Source organism: Amblyomma maculatum, chromosome 1 (genome assembly GCF_055883805.1).
Source record: "Amblyomma maculatum isolate TAMU_Amacu chromosome 1, ASM5588380v1, whole genome shotgun sequence".
Lineage (NCBI taxonomy): Eukaryota > Metazoa > Arthropoda > Arachnida > Ixodida > Ixodidae > Amblyomma > Amblyomma maculatum.
Window position 1 is genome coordinate 12225765 of NC_139344.1, and position 16158 is coordinate 12241922.

At 44.1% G+C, this 16158-nt stretch overlaps 1 protein-coding gene across 1 annotated transcript in view; it reads right to left on the minus strand.

Moving 5' to 3' along the window:
- Positions 1-16158, minus strand: part of LOC146201775 (nose resistant to fluoxetine protein 6-like) — a 43271-nt gene that overhangs the window by 17950 nt on the left and 9163 nt on the right. The window contains exons 5-11 of the mRNA XM_084583393.1: positions 13080-13360; positions 10878-10971; positions 10683-10784; positions 10054-10219; positions 8495-8574; positions 8284-8406; positions 7414-7534 (exon numbers count right to left, since the gene is read on the minus strand). Of these exons, the coding sequence (XP_084439519.1) occupies positions 7414-7534; positions 8284-8406; positions 8495-8574; positions 10054-10219; positions 10683-10784; positions 10878-10971; positions 13080-13360 (967 nt within the window). The remainder of the gene's footprint in view (positions 1-7413; positions 7535-8283; positions 8407-8494; positions 8575-10053; positions 10220-10682; positions 10785-10877; positions 10972-13079; positions 13361-16158) is intronic.

Below are 16158 nucleotides of genomic sequence, written 5' to 3' on the forward strand. Positions count from 1 at the left end.
TTCCAAAACGTTATGCTAGAGGCTCATGAGAGCACGTTCTGCCCTCCGCTTTTAAAGGCCTATTCTTGGCAACGCATGCAGCTCAGAGCTAAAAAAAAAAAAAAAGCGTTTTCATAGAAAAAACTTGCGTTATAAATCAGGCTTACATTTACTTTGTCGCAAAGTCATAGCACAGATGAAAACTCAACACTGCGTGTTAAATGTCAACGGTGAATATACAGCAAAACGCGCGTGCGCGCGCACTCATACACACACAAGGCGCGCACACGCACACGGACACGCACACGCACACAACGAAGAGAACAGGACACGATGCTGACTAATATCATCATCATCATCATCATCATCATCATCATCATCAGCCTGATTATACCCACTGCAGGGCGAAGGCCTCTCCCATATTTCTCCACTTAACCCGGTTCTGTGCTAGCTGCATCCACTTGACCCCTGCGAACTTCTTAATCTCATCCGCCCACCTAACTTTCTGCCTCCCCCTGCTACGCTTTCCTTCCCTTGGAATCAAATTTGTTACCCTAAGCGACCATCGGTTATCCTCTCTTCGCACTACATGTCCTGCCCATGTCCATTTCTTCTTCTTAATTTCCACTAGAATGTCGGTAACTTGAGTTATTTCTCTGACCCACTCTGCACGCTTTAACTGCTGACTAATAGCTTGTCTTTATTAAAGGGCGCAGAAGAATCTAAGGGTGAAAGGGAGAGGGAGTGAGTAATAGCAACACGACAACTGCACTCAGTCATCGTGATGAAATAGAGGAAGTCGTCTCCCCGGGATAAAAGCAAATGAAAACAAGAAAACGTGTGAAAGCGGGTGGTATGCAAAGGGCCAACCCGGTAGAGATAAAGCGCTTAAACCAATGCGTGAGGAAACGTGGCTAATACACCAGCGACGAGATAACAGTAGAAGGGGAGAAGGGGGGGGGGGGGGGGACTGGAGGCTTAAATAAGAACCACTTCAGTCAGATAAACAAAAACTAGGGTGCTAACAATTTGTAGAACTGAGCGAGGTATTTCTGCTTTTCGGTAAGCGCCACAGAGGCGGTGCTGACGCAGGAATCCCTGTAGTTGCTGACTGCCACCGCTCCCACCACTCCCCGCGTTAGCTGCATGCGCGCTCTTTCTACCTAAGAAAGTAGACTTCCGCAGCAGCGGAGCACATCCGGCGGGCTCGCAATGCTTGCAGTGTTCAGACAAATGCCATTTTAGCACTTGAAACTCATGCGACGAAGAGAGCGCTGCTAGTTTGTTTTCTGCGCAAGTCGTCTGACAGTTGCCGAGTCTCGCTTACATTTAGGTTTAAATGAAAAAAAAAAAATGAAATGTGCTTAGAGTTCTGTCGTTAACCTGCTGTACAAGACCACGATGTCGACTTTACTGATATTAAATTTCTTGCAACTCTCCAAAGTGCGCGACCGTCCACCATTCACATCGTGGAGCGATGAACGGCTGAATCACACCGGGCCGGTCGCCACTGTAAACAAAAGTAGGAGTTTATGCTGAAATTTTAAACCAGGCACCATTCTACCTAGGCTGCGCCCTGAATCAGTCTTCCGTAGCTCCTACACTGTAGAAAGACTGAGATTCCCCTCCCCCCCCTCCCCTCCCCTCACCCCTCCGCCGTACCCCAGTGGTCGTGAAAATCGCCAACGCGCGAGGTTCCATGGAAACTGCGGGCGAACGGAAGTTTATGTTTGTCAATTAAGGCATCCCGAAAACAAAAACGCCACTTGCGAAGACGAAGATCATGGCGTCTTGCCCTATCAAGTCCTGGAGCATCAATGGACAAGAAGTGGAAGCTGTGACAGATTTTCTGTTCTTGGGCGCCAAGATTACCTCGGAAGGAGACTGCAGCCATGAAATTAGGAGACGCCTGCTTCTGGGAAAGAGAGCAATGGTTAGCCTTGACCGCCTAGTAAAGAGCAGAGACATTAGTCTGCCAACCAAGATCCGTATAACCCGTGCTATGGTCTTTCCAGTTGTGATGTATGGATGCGAGAGTTGGACTGTGAAAAAGGCTGACCGCCGAAGAATTGACGCGTTTGAATTGTGGTGCTGGCGAAGACTCTTAAGAGTTCCTTGGACTGCCAGAAGATCAAATCAGTCGATATTGTCAACCATAAACCCTGACTGCTCATTGGAGGGTCAAATTCTAAAGTTAAAGCTCAGCTACTTTGGTCATCTGATGAGAAGAGAGGAGTCTCTGGAGAAAGATTTGATGTTGGGAAAGGTTGAGGGTCGCCGGAGAAGGGGTAGGCAGCGAACGCGATGGTTAGATGGCATTCTCGAGGCATTGCAGATGAAGCTATGTGATGTTAAGAAGATAGTGAGAGACCGGAAAGCGTGGCGTGACATGGTCCATAGGGTCACGAAGAGTCGGACACGACTGAACGCCTGAACTGAACTGAACTGAAAACAAAAACGCCACTTGCGCTGAAAACGCAGCTAGTAAGAAAAAAACAATGAAATGCAGGTGTCGCCACTACTGGCCGATTTCGTAAGTAGGCTGCGGTGCATCGGCACTTTCATGTTCTTTTTTTTTTTTTTTTTCGCTATGGATCGCGAAGGACAAAATGCGCCACCACTGACTTCAACACGGCGACCGAGCGGACATTTTCGAAGTACACTGCGCGAGTTTGAATCAAGCGGCGGGGAAATTTTAATTGTTAATTTCTGAGTAACAAAACCGTGTCTTGCAGCCGGTCAATAGTTGACATGCTCTGTGCAATCGAGTTTCGCCAAGAATAAATATTCGACGGAGTGTTCCTCAGTGTTTCTTCCAGAATAAGACCTTGAGGACTGTATTCTGTGTATAATCACCCAAATCGCAAGAAAGCAACATGCCTGAATGACGCTATGATGCACCAAAGAAGGGTTCGTCATCCTACTTCATTGCTTCTTTTTTTTTTTTTTTTTTTGGGGGGGGGGGGGGCTGCTCCTTTACTAGCATTCTTTTTCTTTTTTTTTTTTCGAATCAAAATGTTAGAATTACTCCGAACGTTTCTATCTTCATTCTGAAGCGCTGACTCATCCTCAACACGAAGTGAGCATCGACGGGTGTGATCGAGATATTCTTTGCATATCGACTTGCCCTGCTTAAGTGTGCGAAGCCCAAGTGTAATAAACGTAAAATTTATAGCCGATAGATAGCAAATGACAGCGTACAATCGCGTTTAACGTTTAGAATCGTAGTGTATGTGATGATTGCTCGAACCAAAAGACAAATTGGAAAACACTCATTTCGTCGTCAGTGAACTGGCCGCGTAAAACAGGTGTCCGCTGTTTTTCAGCCGCATGCGAGTCTTCCTTGCGCCATAAAAAGTGAAATAGACGTCATCCACATCCGATTAAATAACGTGATAAGCATCTCTAAAATTGATTGCTTGTACGCGACCTGTACGCGACATGACATGCTTCTTAGACAGTCAACAAATGCTGCGACCCAAATAGAGCATACATAAAAAAAGAGATGACGCGAGTGATAGCTGGCTTTTACTATGTCGAGGACATGTGAAATTTGATCAACAGCATTATATACTGAACACTTAGTCTAGTTCATTTAATAGCTTCATTTAATGCTGGCGGACAAGAGGCGGCAGTCTATTTCGCTTGGCAGTTGCTGCGTGCAAAAATCACTTTGCAAAAATCACCCACTGCGCGACTACGTGCTAACACTGTTCACGTACACGTATACGCTACCGACCTTTACATGGGGCTACCGCTAGTTAAAAAAATCCGCATAAATCACCGCGGTCACTGCAATGACACATTCCAGCCGAGGTGCGCTAGTGTTGCAGAAAGGCGCACTGACATGCACTGTCACTCCTCAATATAGGACGTAGTCTTAGTAACGCTTATGCTGCATGGTGAACGTTGTCGAATTCAATCATTCGTCCGATATAATGGCTGGTCTGAAATGCCCTCGATCGCACTTCGTTCCAAGCAAACATGGACAAGTCACCACTGAATGAACAACACATATTGAAGAATCACTCAAGCTATATTCATATGATTGGCTTCTCCGAAGGAAGGGATACAGAATTCGAGTCCATTCTGCACTCACCGAGCGCAGTGAGCTCGCCCTCAAACACTTCCCATCATTACCGTGAGAAACACCCCAGGGGTCATTACCCGCGTTAACCACACACGGCACAGCCAAAGCAGTGGCCGTAATCGTATACATTGCGACGGCGTTCGTTTCTGCGCAGAGTCTTCGTCGTCGTCGTCAGTCTGAGCTCATCGGGACATAGTAAACCGATGTATCCATCTGTGTAAAGCTACGCGGCGCCGCCGTAAAGCGTTGCAGTACAAAGGCGTCACACATCGTCCTGCGCTCAGCAGCTGCACGCAGGCGTCATTTCTGCCCTTCGAAGAATAGGCCCAGGAAAGAAAAGCACTAGCGTCTATCCCGTGATGAAAACCATCCTCATGTCACGTCGTGCAACTGTGCAGTGTCAATCCTTCAGACTCAGTCGAGACGGAGCATTGGGGACTCCCCCCCTTTCGGCCAGTGCGGCATATGTGCGGTATCTCTTGTTTCATTTTCTTTTTCCGCATGTTCTTGTCTTCCATTTAACTGCTGCGTCTGCCACAAACGGCTGTAGGAGGAAGTGGCGAACTCGAGACGTTTTCGACACTGCTGGCACTCTGCTGCGTATATCATTCGAGCTGAAGACAGGGCAGAGCTTGAAAACGTGTTAGGAAAATTGTTATCATCAGCATTAGGCAAGAGTCAGTCTATTATTACTGCGCTAGGAAACTGTATTGACGCCATGCTCGAGTTTTTCGCACGATATAACGAGGTCCGATGGAGCGGTAAGTTACGTTATTAAATAAGCTTGGACTATACATGGACATTGTGAGTTTGCGTGAATGTACTCATATTTCTCCCTTTCTGAATACGGATGAGGGTTTGAAAAAGAACTTCACTGCATTGAGTTCATTTCCATTATTTTATCAATGGAAGTAGTGTACATGGATATGTATGTCAGTTAATCGGCAGATTTTTCTCTGATTGGGAAGGTACTGCCGTTATCATTTCTATGACATGATTCCTTGGTGTCGTATAATTTTTCGCAGTGCATTGTAAAAAGGCGCTAGTTTGCTTCGTTGCTCAAAACTTCCAATCTCGGCAGGCGCTTTCTTCAGATATTGACCAATATACTAGAACCCCTGAAAAGAAATGCACGCCTCTAGTTATTCGTCCAAACTAGAGACCAAGCCGGAAAAGTGGATCAACGTTTCCCGTTTATCTTGTGCCCTACACTTTGATCGTTAACAATCTCTTAATTGCCTCGTTATAGTAGCGTGACTGATCGGCGAGTATTGCACTAGCAGTTTTTTAGGTGCCGCCACTGTTAGAAACCATTTCCTCACCAGTTCTCAAATATTGGGTTTCAATAAATGTTTTTTTTTTCCTCCTCCTCGCTATGAACGCTTGCAGACAAGGGATCAGTTGCGGCAGAAAAGACGATGCTAGCGTCGAACATTTTTTTTTTTTTTATAATTGGGTCAATGATACTGACTGAAAAAGCGTGGTACAAAATTGGAAAATTATTGGCGCCAGTGAAACTGAAGCCTGCAAAAAATACGGAGAAAAATGGAAGGGAATAGGTATGTGAATGAAACTGTCGAAGTAATGACGCTTTACGGTGAGCTTAGGAACTTTGTATTCGCATACAGATTAATTTTGAATTTGATTAATTCCATGCTTTTTCACCGCTCTCTCTCTCTCTCTCACACACACACACACACACACACACACACACACACACACACACACACACACACACACACACACACACACACACACACACACACACACACACACACACACACACACACACACACACACACACACACACACACACACACACACACACACACACACACACACACACACACACACACACACACACACACACACACACACACACACACACACACACACACACACACACACACACACACGCACGCACAAAGGCAGGCGCGCGCGCATTTATATACAAGGATGTCACAACCCTCCCAGTATTCTGAATTTGCGAGCCGGTCCGTGCTGATCCTTACCTTGATGAAGGATGGTCCCCCGTGCCCGAAACTGTCGGTAAAATAAACTAAGATAACCGGAAAAGTTTTGTGACATCCTTATTCAATTTCACAGGCCCATTATTCAAAACCAAACTACGGCTGCTGTATGTGTGTAATATATATAGTATTAGTTTAATCATTTTAATATTACAGGATATGTTCAGGACTTAGTCTAATCAGGAATCTATGGTACTGTCCCAGGTGTTTTCAGTTTATCAACGTAACAAGCTGCGACTTTATAATTAATATATATTGCTACCGACGGTCGTTGAGCAGCGTCACCCGATTTCATGTACCGCTTATGGTTTGCTTCCACATAAAAGGTGTCACACGAGGTTAGAGCCTTTTAACGAAGAGAGTCTGCGCCCAAGAGGCCACCCCAACAGAAGGGGATGAGAACTGGCGGGAGACGATCCGATGCTCGTGCTTGCTTTATATGACTTTGGTCGCCTGCAGTATTAACGCGTCTGTATGGTGTCTATTTTCTTTTCTGCAACATAATACTATAGGCGGAGGGATCAGCCTTGCCGACCGTTGCTCCACATCCGTCTTGTAAAAAGAAGGAAAGGCACCTCCATGCTACCAGCCGAAGAGGAGAATGCCTGCTGAAAACTTAGAGTAGGTTCGCTTCCCAGGAACCTTTTGGGAATGAATGTGGACGGCGCTGCCAAGTGGCACATTCCACATCCTAACGCAACGCAGGAGTGTCTCACGCCAGTTACAAAAACAATTTGGACAGTGTATGACTTATTTATGCGTTTAAATTGCCTTGTTGATTTTCTAGGAGGAGGAGGAGGAAAGGCAGGGAGGTTAACCCGTAAAAGAAACCGGTTTGGTACCCTGCACTGGGGCAAAGGGGTGAGTGGATATAAAAGTTGTGAGAGAGGGATGGGTGAAGTTAGTACAGTCACGGATATTAAAGTAAGGATGACATTTTTTTTAGTTTCGGACAGGTAATTTGACCATGTGTCTGAAAAAAAAAAAAAAGATGTGAGAAATTTGTTGGCATCACTATTTTTTGTTGTTGTTGTCGTTGCTTTGCACCAATCACTATTTGCGTTCTTGGCAGTTTTTATTTTGTGAAATACCGAAAAACCTAAACGAAATTGCATTCGAAAGCCCTAATAAATGTGTTTACCCGGAACGCTCTAAAACTCGAGGAAATTACGGACGACCGTGCGTTTGCCAAGCTCTATCACAAAACGCTATTAGTGGCATTGCCTAAACTCTTTTCTCGGCAGGAACCTATAACGGAATTTTCTAACTGTTGCGAACTGCATAAACTTGGATTGAAAACATGTGAACACTTACCTTGCTGGGGCGCCATTGGCTGTTGCGCAACGTCCACCAACCGCAAACAATTCCGATGGCAAAAGATCCAAAGTGGATGAAAGGCCACGCGTACACCATCTCTCCGGTTTCCGTAGATTTGCTGAAACGTCCACATCCACGAGAATGAATCGACGACAGCGGTGACTAACAGAGAACTTTCGTGTTACGTGCGCCGTTTCATATGCGTTGTGACTATCGCAACAAAGATGTCCCAAGGACATATAATCAAGAAAATTTGTGATGCTCACGCAACACTTCGAGAGCAGGGTATCGAGTCCTACATCACGTTTTTTTTTTTTTTTTTTTCGGTCAAATGTATTGGCCATATTTTATACTGCGTTCACAGTACTGTCCTTTTCGGGCAAATAAGTCGCAGTGTGGGTAAAGGTTCCACCCTCAGGAAATACCCTGCACGCATCCATCTATACTCTCCACAAATTCTACCCACCACCACCCCTCACCCTCTGGAAGCCCGCGCAGCTCTGGAACGAAAAACACTTGCAAAATCAAATTGAAACACGGAATAAAAAGGCGCTGAAAGGAAATAGGAAATGTAAACACGCTGTTATCGGACAGCTTGTAATATATCTGTACATTATTTTTTTCTCTTAGTTTATATATGATGCTTATATATAATTATATCCCTTTTATCCCTGCATCGCTTTCAAAACATGTGCTTAAATTGAAAACTTTAATTTATGAGAATAGCGAGTGCTTAAAGTCGCCTAAAATAACTTTCTTACATTTGGCAAATAATCTTAACCGTTTGCCACAGTATTATACGCAGTATCCACAGTCCAGACGTTATGGATCGTCACGTAATCGTGACAAGCAGTGGAGCATACTTACTCTGTCTCCGGATTCCAGAAAAGTATTAGGGGCATATAGTCGTAGATGAACGTCTGCGCCAATACGAATCCCGAAGAAAAAATGGTCAGCAAGACAAGTAAGACAGTTCCAACCGTCATGTGCCTGCGATATCGCAAAAAGAAAAAAGAATAAAATAAGAATGCAAACACTTTTGTCCATTGTTGCGCTCAAGCTAGTCGGTGAAGCTTACCTTGTCATCAGCACACAAATGATTGATGCCACCAGAAACAGCTGCATGTCCGCGCTGATGTACCAGAAGTGGTCCAAGCACTGTGAGATAAAGACCGCCCCTGTCATTACCGCTACTTACATCTTTCTGCTTTTCGTTGAAAATGAGTGCCCTCTTTCCTTCGCTTTCCCACTTCGCATCTTTTTTTTTTTTATCCAGCCAGCAATAAAAAAAAAAAAAGACGTACAGCTGTAATCCCTATTGGTATAACCTGCTTCCACAAAGGGCTCTTAGACATTTTGTGTTTGCCGCGAAACGAAACAAAATACTTCAGAATAGCTGACTTGTGTCCATCACATTTGCTTTTTTTTTTTTCGAAGAATTAGGGACGATCCCACAAGCAAAAATTATCAGTTTTATTGGCCGACACTACAGGGACCCTCTCCATATTGATGCTACTGTACTCGCTTTGTGAGAGCTCTATGCCACCCGCAGCTCATTTTGAGAGCGTACCTGGACGACAGCGACGCTGCAGTATGAAAGGGTTCTTTACAGCCTGCCCTCCCAAATGACTCGTCCTTCTACGCGATTATCTATCGTGCGATCTTAATTCACAGCCTCCGCTCATGTCAAATAGACATCAGCATTCCTACTCCCTGAACCTCTGTCATTAAACCAACTAAGCAGTCCTTTGCTGGGTGGTTGGCTCAGAGCTACCCGAACATATATGTTCAAGTATTCGTTGCGCAGTCAATTCCATCCCCACGTGATCGATTCACTAGTTATCCGAGCAGTGAACAATCCTCATCTTTCCATTCACTCATTGGGCGTTAAAAAAAAAAGCAATGCGAGATACGAAGTCAGCAAAACGTTGGTCATGTCAATAGTCACGTGTTTCAAAAACTTCCCTAATACGCGATTTCTTATCCATACGCAGAACTACATTCCGACCGCCGGCGGCTGCGCTTCGATGGAGGCGAAACGAAGAGGCGTCCGTGTGCTGTGCGATGTCAGTGTACGGTAAAGATCCCCAGGTGGTCGAAATTGCTCCGAAGCCCTTCACTACATGCACCCCTTTCTCTCTTTCCGCTTTCACTCCCACCTTCCTCCCATCCCTTACGGCGCGGTTCAGGTGTGTCCATAGAACAAGTGTGACAGATACTGCACATTTCCTTTCCTGTGAACCAATTATTATTATTATTATTATTATTATTATTATTATTATTATTATTATTATTATTATTATTATTATTATTATTATTATTATTATTATTATTATTATTATTATTATTATTATTATTATTATTATTATTATTATTATTATTGTTGTGCAGAACTAATAAACGGTGAGAACATGAAGTTTTTATCCCTGCCCTCAATATAATCAAAAGGAGAAAACGCTTGCTGCAGGAGCAGGTAACTCGAGGGGGCAGTTGGCGAAGGAATGCTAGCCTTGAAGATATTGAATATCACGGCGCTGCATGCGTTATCAAGCCAACTGCCAGCTGCGTGCGTTGGTACCAATTACGGTGAGGTCTATAGCCGCGCTTGCTTTGGAGAAAACGAGTGCAGGAACTTACAATATCCTCGTATTTGTTGAAGTTATTGATGTGGATAAGTACTGTCCACCAGTTTTTCGAGCAGCCGTTGTAGTATTTTGAGAAATGCTCTTCTGCTAGCGGGCCGTGGACTAACTTTCTCAGCAGAAAGAAGGCCAAGATGACTACCATCGCAGGCACAGTTGTCCTGAAAGAAACGAAGGTGCTGAACCCAGACCCGATGTCATCACAAGCTCTAAACCCATTATGCGCACACTGCAGCCACAGAAATAGTAAGACAAATTGCAAATGTTCACACAATGTTATTGCGTGGTTGAAGCTGAGCATTCCTACTTTTTTTTTTTTTTTTTTTCTGAAGTACTCTTAACTTTAAAATGATTCCTACTCTATAGCGCTCGCATCTGGTACTTCACCTTACAGCACTCTGAGACCTTCACGGAATAGTTTTAAATGCGGCGGTGAAAGAAAAAATCAAAATGAAACGTTTATTTGACAGTTGTGCTAAAATTAAACATCTGCAAGATGAGGCTCATGTACAGGTTCATGTACATTTTTAAGCTATACCTTTAATTGCGTGGACAATCGTACGTGACTACAGTGAAATTTCAACGACCCTGGTGAAGTCCAGAGAAGTTGAGGCGACACTTTACCTGAAGTAGCGACGAACGACGATTATTATGACCTGAACGAAAGCATTTTTCTTCCTTATTGAGTCACGATTCTTCAGTAGTGTGTAGCCAAGGAGGAATCCGCTATAAGGAAGTCATAAGATGATATTGGCACATGTCGGCGCGGAGCACAGGTCAGGACGTCAGTAAAGAAAACGGTGCAAAGAAATGGCCCACCTGACGAAGATGAATGTCGACACGCAAACGAATCCGTTCGCAACAACTTGGAAATGCAGTGACTCCGTCAGTTCTACCGCTCTGAATACCGACTCTAGGAGCAGGAAAATAATATGATAGGTTATTATTCAAGGTTGAGAAGTTTCGGGAACATTAGACCTTTCGTTTAGAACAAAGGGAACTAACCGGCTTCTTTGGGCAATGTCGTCCACTCGGTATTATAAAAAAGTGCACTTAAGAAAGATAAATTTAGGAACGGCACCGTCTAGCTTGCTGGCATATAACTATAGCGTACCTTGACTAATTACGTTGCTGTGAAGTTATAAAAATACTTTTTACACAAACGCAAATACGCGACGGGAGGACAGTCTGCTCGAAGAACACTAACGACAAAGCAAAATCGGAGCAAAGGACTTGTTAGCGCAGAAACGGACCAGCCATCATTACCGGACAGTCGTGTGAAGCGCAGAAGAGTTACGATAGGTTTCAATGCTGGGAAACCAAAGCGAATGCTTATGTGAGAGCTCAGTGTAGCTCGAAAGGTAACCGGAGATTATCCGTGCAAAATAATTATCCTGTCCTTACTAACGCCTAAGTGGTCATGAGAGCTAGAGAGGTCAGAAAAAAAAAAAAAAAAAAAAGAAAACTTCCCTTTTTACATTTTATAGCAAGTACTGAACCTAACGTAAAACACTTGCGAGGATGTGGAGCCTATAGAAACGCTACCGCACGGAGTGACAGAAATCATGCACAGGCATTTAACTGAAGTGACTACAAAAAAGGAAGAAAACAGCAGGTTTTGATGTCGCGTGTGCCCTATTTTTTTACATGTTAAGGAAGTGCTCTACCAGAAGGCCATAAATAAAAAAAATAATAATTAATATTTTTTACGAAGCGCAGTGGATGGAGGAAAGGCAAAGTGAAAGCTTCCACCTTTTCGCTCAATGGGGTCAGGAAAAACAACCAGAAAAGCATTTTTTAAAGGTTGGCAACACTCAAGTGTAATATATTTTCTGAAAGCTAAAAACGCGCTTTGTCAACGAGTTGCAAAATCGAAGATCCAACTTTTTTCATAAAGCAAAGCCACGTCCTGTCCTAATACGGCATATCATTCGTAAAACATATGAGAAGCTCAGATGAGTTGATGGCATGAACGGTGTAATCTGAGCTCGTTTTAAGGATGGTTGTTTTCATTTTATGCTTTCCCATTTAATTTTCTCTCTATTTGCTAGCGTAAGCAGAATATGCTTTTAGGATGATGCTTTTCATTCTATGTTTTCCTTTTCGATGGCGTAAGCTGGACGCGCTGTGAGGATTGGGCATTTGATTTTGTTATTGTTTATTCGATGGTTTTATATTTCCTTTTGCTGCGTTCAATTTCCTGAAAGTTGCTCCAATTGATATCGCTTTACGTTGACTGGCTTTTCCGACTTGCTAATGCTTTTATGCTGTTTAATTTTCTCTATTCACACTTTGTTTTACTTTGGATTTAGGGCGCACCCACGATGTGCTTATCTTTTAGATTTGCTGCATTATACACAAATCTCCTTAATTAGCGCGCCGTGTTAGGTGGGCGGGTGACGCGGTCTGGCTTTCAGAGTCGGCGCCTCCACCGGTGCAGGTTTTTCCTCTCGCCCCTTGTCAGGGGTCGGCTTCCGCGGTTCGCTGCCAAGCGCCCGTATAGGCTTCTTCGGATGCCGAGCAGAGACATACAGTGAAATTTTCGATTACTGACACTCAGCGTATGCAAGACACAACATTCTTGGTTAAATTTGACCGTGTAAATTAGTGCTTTCGCACTAAAACTATCTCGAATTTAACCTGGTTACACCGACGATACTGTGTGAAGACACAGTTTGAATTACCCGCGCCACGACACGTGGACTGTGACGTCACAATCTGGCAGGCCAATCGGGAGTCAGGCACAAACAACACGCTTGCTCGGCACTGATGATCGTATGAGTGCCCTTGAAATAAAAAAGAAAACGATGGAGCCCCCAGTGCACCCGGCCACTTGTTTGCACCGACCGCCTGCCTGATACCTTTGAACGCCTCCGCTGTAGGTAATCATCGTGAAAAAGCGCCTCCTGCGCTTCAGCTGGCTCCACTGAGGCGGCAGGCATGCATCGAACGACACTGTAGCGTCACGATATGGCGGTTGATTCACTGTCACGAGAGAGAAGAGAGCATGCACAATCTCACCGAGAGCGTCTGCTTGCACACAGTAATAGGCGTGTGAGAGGATCACCCAAAGAGCACTCAGGAACTTCATTCCATGGAGGAACCTCAATCGCTGGCTGTCTCCGCTCCTGCTTTTCATATCGAGTAACTTTATCGTATTTGTCACGGCGGAGTAGACAATGACAAGCCTTTTCCAAGCCACCACTGGGCGTTTCTTGGTCTGCTTTCTCCCGCATTTCATTAGCAGCAGGTCAGCGCACGTGCTCAGGAGAATTATTATCAGCACGACGACGAAAAACCAGCTGGAAAAAAAAAATAGTATAGCAAGATTCACTGGAGCTCACCACAAATATCATGCCTGAATTAGTATTTTTCACTTGCGAAGACATCGTTTGGACGACACCGTTACATTGTAATCTTTCGAGAACTTTGTCTTTTCAGAATAGCGCGCATTAAACATGCTTTTTTTCAAAGAGCTCCTAGAGCATGTACTGACCAGGGCCAATAAAACATAACTCATTTTATATTCCATTTTATCTTTATTCTATTCCAGCTCGAAACCGAGGCTTCACTAGAATCACTCACAAAGAAGAATAAAAATCCAATGGAACAAAACTGAAATAATATTCGTTAGTATTAAATATACTGGCGCGGGAATGAGTAGGTACTTCTGCGTGGTGACTATTCCTGCTAGGAAAAAGCTTATCGAAAACAGCGAAGTACCTGACGTGACCATTAAGCTTGGCTGCAATAAACTAGTCACTGACGACGAGCGCTATAACTTCAACACAAAGCAAAGCAAATCTTGTGAAGTTGGCTCTTCAACAAGCAAAAGCCCAGGAAGAAATCTTCCTCGTTCCTTAAGGTATGACCGTACTTGTCCATAGAGAATGATGAGGGTTAGGTAGCTATACCTCTGCCACACGGCAAATTTATTGTAATTTACATGGAATGACATTTGTTCAAAATGACATTTGTTTGCTACCACAGGGGAAAATGTAATGACATTCGATGAAAACGACATTAGGCGTCGAATTAGTTTAAGGAACTCATTCGAATGCGACTAACAAGGGCATGTGTTATCTCAACACCAGAGACTCAGTGAGAATATACCCAAAATAAACTGCAAAAGTGCCGCAGGCCTTATAATACTACTGCGGATCTACAGTTTTGTAGCTAGTCATTAAATTATGTGAAACATGCCAAAAAGCATCGCGAAAAAAAAATTGAACCCTCGCTACCAGCCAACCAGCCACCGCACTCAGCGCGAGCGGCAATGGTGTTGCACTTGCTGTTGCTGAAACAATTCGTCCGCTTTCCACACCCAGGCACCGATGCGCGCACGTTCCCTATCCTTTCGTAAACAAACGCAACCGGTGCAGTCGCTAACTTCGTAATGGGTAGTCGTAATCAACAGGTTGGTTACGAGTCATGCAAGACATAAATATAATTTTAAAGGCTGCTTTCGTTCACAGCGCTCATCATTCTCGCGAAGGCGCACCAACATTTGTGTATCTATCGCAATTGCAATCAATTAGTTTTGGTCGTGTAGCAGCACGTCGAAAAAATGATATTTAACTGAACGAATGTCATTCGGTGGAAATGAAATTAATTTTCCCGTGTGGGATGGGTATAAATATGCGAAAACTACCCTTTGCATTATTTTCACTAATATCCGTAGTATCATACCAACGATAGATTATTTGTTCAGCCTAATAACCGATAGTAACACCGGCATAATATCACTGACATATGCATGGCTGTGAAGAAAATATCAATTTCTGAATCATTTCATTTCAATGAGAAATATCTTAATTTACGCTGGTATCGCACTAATAGAAGAGATGATGACGTCTTGTTAGCCGTCAGGGAAAGTTTTGATTGCTTTTCTGCTCTGGTTACTGCCGTTGTTGAATCAGTGTGATGCTACCTTTCAGTCACTTATTTAAAGGTTGTCATAGCTGTTTGTTACCTCTCACCGTTATGCCAAGTATCATTCTGCGATAATTTAAACGACACGCTATGGATAACTAACAAAATGTTCTGAAAGATACACATAGAGTTCATAACACCCAAAGCCAGCAGGGCTCTCGAATACCTGAAGCGCAGCTTTTAGATTCAACATATTAGTAAAAGGGAGTCACACTACTGGGTCCAGGTAACAATAATTCCATTTTAATTCCATTCTGGTGGCTTGAGCGCCCGTCTAGGCTGTGGTAGGTGGTTGGTTGGAAACTAACTGCCGGATACCCATCGGTAAAAAATGGACACAAGCTTCCCCGACCTACTCTTACGGGGGTGTGCGCTTGGAAGAGGTTTCACAAATCCCGCTGCTCACTTTTGGGGACAAAACAAGTTTTGAACATTTCAGCCTGCAAAGGTGGTTCGAAAACTATAGAACAAACATCGCATGAAGCCAGGAAGCTGATAAATGTCCACTGTCAACAACCAGGGTGCACGAAGCCTCGCCACTAGCTCTTAAAAAGTACTTTTTATGCCGGACCATGAAATGGGAATAACTAGAAGAACAACATTGGGATGGGGAGCATTTGGTAACTACTCGCAGGTTATGGGTAGCAGCTTACAGGTGTCGCTCAAAAGGAAAGTATACAACAGTTGCATCTTACCGGCACTCGCCTATGGGGCTGAAACGTGGAGGCTAGCGAAAAAGGTTCTACTTAATTTGAGGACAGCGCAGAGGGCTATGGAACGAAAAATGGTAGGGGTAACGTTGAGAGATAGGAAGCGTGCAGAGTGGGTCAGAGAAATTACTCGAGTTAATGACATTCTGTTTGAAATCAAGAAGAAGAAATGGGCATGGGCAGGGCATGTAGTGCGAAGAGAGGATAACCGATGGTCGCTTAGGGTAACAAACTGGATTCCAAGAGTAGGAAAGCGTAGCAGGGGGCGGCAGAAAGTTAGGTGGGTGGATGAGGTTAAGAAGTTCGCGGGGGTCCAGTGGATGCAGCTAGCACAGAACCGGATTAATTGGAGAAATATGGGAGAGGCCTTCACCCTGCAGCGGGTATAGTCCGGATTATGATGATAATGTTTATTAGCTTTGTCCTCCACTATTGGCTGAAGCGAAATCACGTCTTTG